This window comes from Rhinichthys klamathensis, unplaced genomic scaffold, assembly GCF_029890125.1.
Source record: "Rhinichthys klamathensis goyatoka isolate OS25496 unplaced genomic scaffold, OSU_Roscu_1.1 h1tg000121l_1, whole genome shotgun sequence".
NCBI classification, from domain to species: domain Eukaryota; kingdom Metazoa; phylum Chordata; class Actinopteri; order Cypriniformes; family Leuciscidae; genus Rhinichthys; species Rhinichthys klamathensis.
Window position 1 is genome coordinate 320,001 of NW_026606658.1, and position 7,084 is coordinate 327,084.

Genomic DNA, 7,084 nt, shown 5'->3' on the forward strand with positions numbered 1-7,084 from the left:
GCACAATGAGCTTTAGCCTAACTGTTAAAATTAAAACATGGATTATTCTTAAAAATTTCAGTTTTGATGATAATTTATTTGGATTAGTGTTAGTGTATTATTACATTTGGTCATATCTAAATTCTAATGTACAACAGTAATATATTTCTGTCAAGTTAAACCGAACTTTTATTTTGACGGGTTGCCGTGAAGACGTTTTGAGTTTGTGTGTTTATGTCATGATGATAGTTTTTCTCAAATGAAGCGGTGAAATGATCACGAAGTAACTTTCAAAGTGGATCTAGACTAGAGCCTGGAGAGGAAGTTCATGCACTTGTGGCCAAAAAACAGCGCAAGCGTCACACTTGCTTCAGTGTGTGTGTGTGTGGTAAATGAAACTGCGCGTCGGCGGCACCATTCATTCACACAGAACATGCAGGATTCGTATTTAAATAGTCTTTGTGTTTTAATATTCACACACACTAGTCTACATCGCGATTTGATTTCAAGTGTGCTGAACTCCTTTCTATTTTTTCCTCAAATTTACAAATTCCGTGAAATTCCGCGTTATACACTAAATTCCTTTTTTATGACTGGATTTCGTCAGCATTTTAGGGGGGGCGGGGGGTCGTTTTCGGGGGGCGGGCCGCCCCCCCAAAACAACGGTAGGGGAAACACTGGCTACCATTTACTGGCTTGTCAGAGGGTATCATTTAACAAATGCAGGTAAGGAAGTGATAGTGTCTGACCTCAGTGGGACTGAGACTGCAAGGCAGAACAGACTGAGGTTGGGTATCAGAGAGTTCTGACATTCTCTCCTCATCTTCCTCCTCCTGTATGGGGGATGAGGGAGAACGTGTAGACCTGGAAACATCACACATACAGTCTCACTAGAAGAAAATAAAACATTATTTGAGCATTTTCAGAGAGTATTTTCAGTGACTTACCCGTCAATAGTGACTTACCCGTCTGGTGACTTGCTACCTTTGCCCTTCATTGATGCGGGATCTGCGTTTTGCTGTCGCCCAGTCAGGTTGAGGGGATCTCCCATCTCCCCCGAAAATTGGATCTCCTCATAGAGAGGTGCTGATGGGATTGAAGGGGACATGGGTTGCACTCCGTTTAGGGCTTCAAGCAGGGAGATGGGCTCGTAGCCGGGAGGGATGTTGTCGGCATTCTGAGATTCAATAAGAAAGTAAACTTCAGACTTACGGTATTTCCATACATGATTTAAAGGATTTAGTGCTTTTATTTTTTTTTTAAAGTGAAGTTTGTCTGGCAACATACACCTCACCTACCAGCTTGGGGTCAGTAAGTTTTTTTTTTTATTTAAGAAATTAATACTTTTATTATATAAATTGTACATTAAATAAGTTGACTAATAGTGACAGTAAAGACATTTTTATTTCAAATTAATGCTGTTGTACTTTCTACTCATCAAAGAATCCTGAAAAAGCACAAAAATATTAAGCAGCACAAATGTTTTCAACATTGATAAGTATTTTTTTGAGCAAATCAGCATATTAGAATGATTTCTGAAGGATCATGTGACTGTGATTATGTGATTATGCTGAAAATTCAGCATTGCCATCAGTAATAAATTACATTTTAACAATATATTAAAACAGTAAGCAGTTATTTTAAATTATAATAAAATTTCACAATATAACTGTTTTTCCTGTATTTCTGATCAAATAAATGCAAATCTGGTGAGCATAAGAGACATCTTTTAAAAAACATTTAAAAAAATCTTACAGACCCCAAACATTTGAACGGTGGTTTAGGTGTCGCCATATGCCAAGAAAATGGAAACCAAATTTGTCCAATATACTGGTTTATGTGCCACTGAAACCTAAAACACCTAAACTAGAGTCAAATGCGAAGCAAAATTCCACTGGACAAAATCAATTCTTCTGTAGCAAATCAATTCTTCTGTTAAAATGGATCCATCAAGTATTAATCATTTGAGTACAGGATGAAATATGATTGTGAATTTTACCGAATGCTCAGTATGGTCAGAGCTTTGGGACAGCACTGGGCTAAAGGAAACCGGGGAAAGAGCGGCGGCTGTTTTCTTCCTCACGGCTCGGATCTGGAGCAGGGCTCTGAATGCTGGGGCAGTGACAGGAGAAAGGAAGGTCATGTGGGGGGAAAAAGGACACAAATGCAGTGTGCATAAACAAACACAGGTGCTGCATCTTCACATAGACATGCTTAAGAGTTACCAGATTCATTTGGCTACAAAAAGGGGGTAAATATTTGCACAGCTGGTCTTACTGTTAAAGCAAAATCAGTGCACATTCTCTCAGTGCAGAAGTTCTATAGAGCAGCAACATTCTTTACACAAGTACACAAAAGCTTGGCCAAGGCACAGCAGACCTGTTATATATAGTTTCTTATTAGCATCTTTCTGCCTAAATTATATAGCAAGGATATGTGAAAAATAATAATAAATTCACTCTATAACTTCACATAAGAAATGCCCCATAATACTAAACCTAATAATCATTATTACATGACAACCCCAGCAGATGGCACTGTTCTTCAACAGTCACATGATCTGCACTCCATGCAAGATCAATGATGCACTAGGGACTGACTATTCATCTCTAAAAAGAACAATGAAAAGGGGAATAAAGGCACAATGGTAAATCAGTCCATATCAGATTTAAAAAATAATCACTCAGCCTTTTATCTTTATGGCCATACCCACTTTAAAGGTTCGACTCATTTAGTGGAACAAATCTGAATAATAATGGGGGAACAATAAAGGAAGCTCAGGCATTGATTAATGAGCACTTACGCAGTCTGCAGATAGGGCAGTTGTTGGCCTGGTAACGCAGTGTGTCAGCACAGGCATTGCACAGACACAGGTGCCTGCAAGGGAGAATCAGTGTGTCACGCAGGTCTGATAAACAAACCACACACTCGCTGCTGTTGTCACTGTTCTCATCCTCTGTGGACTGAAGAGAGGAGACAAAGAAAACATAGTAAAATAGTACATGAAATCAGACACAGGAAATGGCAGGATGGATATTGTATTACCAGGAACCAGTCAGGCACATCATCTCATTTGCCCTAAATTCTCTGGCGTAGTGACATGATTTACCTTTGTCTCCAGATTGTTCCGGTTTTCAATGCCGTAAATCTCCTGCAGCAGATAGCTCACACGGTCCACCTAAAAGATGAGCATGCGATACGTAAGTGAAATGCAGATTACTGGCTGGGTAAACATCACATCACAGATCAAAATGATCATTATCTTTTTCATGAAGTGACATGGCCTGATTACTGCTTCCACACCTGTGGCGTGGATAAGAATGCACGAGTAAATTAATCAAAGCTTTCAATATGTCTGCTTAATGACGGATCCAATTAAAAAACACAATCATACAGCCATCAACACAGACATATTGGAAAGTGAGATTGTTCTGTTGCTACAAGGCACAAATATCACACCCTTACATTTAATAATTAGAAATATGAGCTTACGATTATAATACTTACGATTTGCTTCTGTTTCAAAGGCTTCACTGAGAAACTGCCATCAACATGCTGTAAATGAGGGAATACATATAGTATTAGTATAATAAAAAAAAACAGAACAAGCTTTAATCAGCAAAGTGATTAAAATTAAGCAAAGTTGAATCAAATCTATTCGAATAAAGTTGATAGTTCTTAAAAGTTTATAGTTCTTAAATCTGTGAAGACAGATTAATGCACTACTTTTAAACATCTTTTCATATTTTAGTCTGACTATGGCGTGTTAAAAAAATGTCTGCAACTTTGTATGATGCACTATAGGAACTTTTGTTCTATGCAATAAATCTAAATAAATTGTTGATTCTGTCTACTTTTATTTTCTACATTGGCTTCAGAGCATTTTCCAGGGTTTCACAACTCCTTTTGATCAATTAACTTTTGACCATGACTTTCAAGATTTTATAAATTTACATGATTTTTTCCAGGCCTGAAAAAAAAATGTAAAAAAAAAAAATTCACAATTTTAAAATTCCATGAGTCCAGGGTTGAGATCATGAATCTCAAACTGACTCCATAAAAGTCTGCCTGGTTAATGACTTACTCAATATTATAAAACATGACTGAATGCTTGCGAGCTTCCAGACCAGCTGACATTCTTGAGCAGAAAACAAATCCCAAGAAATACACACCCTTTCAAAAGCTGCCAAAAGAACATGTGCATGCCCGGTAACATCTGTAACAGAAAATAAAATGAGAGACAACAGTGAGTAATGATATTACATAATTATAACTGATTTTATTTTATGATCAACATTTTTCACCAACCATCTCCATCATCCACTATTGCTTGGATCACCAAAGGGAAAACGCCTTTGTCCAGATCAAAGTTCAGCTACAGATAAATATGAATGTTTAATTCTAAAAAATCATGACACACCTAACTATTCACAATTGTTTTTTTAAAAACCATAGTTCTTTTAAAATCAATACAGCAGAAAGGCCTTGATGAGATGGCACTGATGCAAATGAGTCTCTACAAAAACAATCACCTCTTCAGGCTTCCATTTGGTGAAATCAATCTTGAAGGATGGCAGACAAAATTGCTGATTAATCCCTCTCTTATAATGGACCGTCTCAGACACCATTGAAGGGCTCTTGGGGCTGTATCTTTAAAAAGAAAATTGTAGTGATTATCACCAACAAGTCTGAGCATAACCGAGTGACCAATGTAAAAGCGCTTAACCCTCATGTTGCTTTCAGGTCATTTTGACCCGGAGATGATTTTCTTCTTCCCGAAAATGTTAATGTTATCGCATTGGATTAAAATACTGACTTCGCTCACACAGGGTGTAACTACTTTCCAAAATATTTGGATAAGTTTTGTACTTTTTTTGCTGAAAAAAATGACCATCCATTGAAAATGAATGGGGGAGATCGAAAATAACAGAAACATTTAGTGTTTAGGAGCATGTTCAGTGTTCACATATGTACATGTGTGTTTGCAAAAATAAAGGCCTCGGACCGGTGTATGCGTGGAGTGTATGCACACTCGCACTACCGCGTGCGCGCACACACACAGGTTCATGTAAATAAACAAACAAACAAACAATTTGAGTGTTACAGGCTTTCTTTTTCACAGAGATGAACTTTATCCTCAGATCAATGATGCTCAGATCAATGAAGCCTGCAATCAATCAGTTTCAAAAATAAATACAAAACATGTTCTTATTGAAAGAAAAGTTGACAAAACGATTGAATGCAATATTTGGTGATAATATAGCATAATGCAAGCAATTTTTACAAGCAATTTTTAAAAGACTGGTCATTTTTGGCCAAAGGTGTTAACAGTGTAAGGGTTAATCTTTTGTATTTAGACCAAGGAGAAAAAGATTGGTCAAAAGATTTTGAATTTAGACCAAGTGCCACTGTTTTCAAGAAAGCTATTGTCTAGATGTCAATGGGTTATGTTTCTTTGGGATCAAATGGCTTAAATGGTTCTTTAAAGCAACTAAGGCTATCAATCACAAGACACTCAAGTTTCTACATATCATCTCGTTTTTTTTCCCTGTAAGAAATTCACTTAGCTACAAAAGTGAGCACAACAGACTTGCTGATTTAGCATCATTCTGCAGAAACTTTACACAATGTAGTACTCAGTGGAAACTTACATCGCCATCCCATTGGCAAACTCCTCAAAGGCTTGACAGTATAATGTAATAGCCACTCTGGCATCAGTATCAAAGCAGAATTCAACACTGTAAAGGACCTTAGGATCGCCTGTGTCCTCTGGTGTGCTGTCCGAATCATCCTTATACCTGCAAAATTTTAAAAAAGCAAAAGTTTGTCGTCACAGCTCTCTTATTTCAGCAAATAGTCTACATTGTGACGTCATCAGCAACCCCTTCAAGCCATGACTATATTCACAATAAACCTGACAAGTCGTAAAGAATCCTTCCTGATGTTCACCAAACTCCTCAGCGTCTTGACAGGCTCATGTGGTGCTGGCGTCACATAGGGAAACTGTGGAAAATAGGACAAAAAACTATGTGTGAGGATGACAAAGTGTCGGACTCTTGAGGCGGAGGTTTCATTTGGTCACCTGCACAGGTCTGTTGCCAAGGAAATTCAAATCCATATTTTCCCCAAAAAGATATCCCTCTGGATGGGGTGTGTCAAACTTTTCTCCACCCATGAAAAAATGACTGGTAAAATAATTTCCTGCAATAAAGACATTAAGGAGATTATTATCTAGGATGGATGTGGCCACTACAAAGAGTTGACATTAAATTATATTTTCTCTACACACATTAGATAATAGTCAAACACTGCCAAAGTAGATTTCAAAAGCAGAAAACATGAGACATACAGTAAATAACTGTAAGATTTAGGAGATGTAAAAGTACAAAATGTAACAAACAAGAATAGTAAGATACAAACCATATTACACTTTGTAATGCAGCTAACGTCTGTTAACATTTTACTTAAGTGACATTTTACCTGATTTTGGGGGATATCTGTACGCTGAATTGGCTTGAATATCGATGTCTTCAACACCAGCAATCCTTCGACTCAGTATTGAACCCATGTTGAAGTGTAAATGACTGTTGAAGACTGATATGTAGATAAAAGAAGGTTTATTTGGACAGTTAGCTGGAAACCGTTTGCTTCCTCCGCTATGGAAACATTCCCATCTCTGGCGATAAAAAGAGCTGCGAACAAAAGATATCAACTTCCGTATTTACGTTCTAGCTGCTAGCTCTTCTGATAAACCAGACTGACTTATGTAAAATCCGTTAACTCACAAGCAGACGTCAAATTATCGACGTTTCGACGGTGAACAAAATAAAAACAAAAACAAGACTATTGGAAAAAAACTGTCTTTTGAAGATCCCATTCCCAAATTCTCGCGAGATGGAATTTTCCTGAGAGCAAAGGATATTGGGATATGTTGTACTGTCTACCGTCCATCGTAGTCTCAGCCATGTCTATGGTCTCAGCCATGGTCTTGAGCTGACAGAAGATGCACGCCACAAAAGTAACATTAATTCGACATTAATGCCCTTTTAATTTACTGTTAAGGACATACACTGAGTTATGTTTTTGATTCACGTGATAGGTTTTA

The 7,084-nt window shown here is 37.5% G+C and overlaps 1 protein-coding gene across 4 annotated transcripts in view; it reads right to left on the reverse strand.

The window, feature by feature from the left end:
- Positions 1–6,848, reverse strand: part of mgrn1a (mahogunin, ring finger 1a) — a 12,980-nt gene extending 6,132 nt beyond the window's left edge. For 2 of the 4 annotated variants that reach the window (XM_056255409.1, XM_056255412.1), the window contains exons 1-13: positions 6,460–6,848; positions 6,062–6,180; positions 5,894–5,982; positions 5,631–5,777; positions 4,512–4,629; positions 4,288–4,354; positions 4,152–4,195; positions 3,487–3,534; positions 3,089–3,157; positions 2,783–2,942; positions 1,979–2,091; positions 945–1,156; positions 729–843 (exon numbers count right to left, since the gene is read on the reverse strand). In XM_056255409.1, coding sequence (XP_056111384.1) covers positions 729–843; positions 945–1,156; positions 1,979–2,091; positions 2,783–2,942; positions 3,089–3,157; positions 3,487–3,534; positions 4,152–4,195; positions 4,288–4,354; positions 4,512–4,629; positions 5,631–5,777; positions 5,894–5,982; positions 6,062–6,180; positions 6,460–6,547 — 1,389 coding nt within the window. In that variant the 5' untranslated portion in view covers positions 6,548–6,848. Of the gene's footprint in view, positions 1–728; positions 844–944; positions 1,163–1,978; positions 2,092–2,782; positions 2,943–3,088; positions 3,158–3,486; positions 3,535–4,151; positions 4,196–4,287; positions 4,355–4,511; positions 4,630–5,630; positions 5,778–5,893; positions 5,983–6,061; positions 6,181–6,459 lie in introns of all 4 variants that reach the window. The other 2 variants (XM_056255408.1, XM_056255410.1) reach the window with 1 other exon arrangement.
- Between the last annotated feature and the right edge of the window lie 236 nt (positions 6,849–7,084).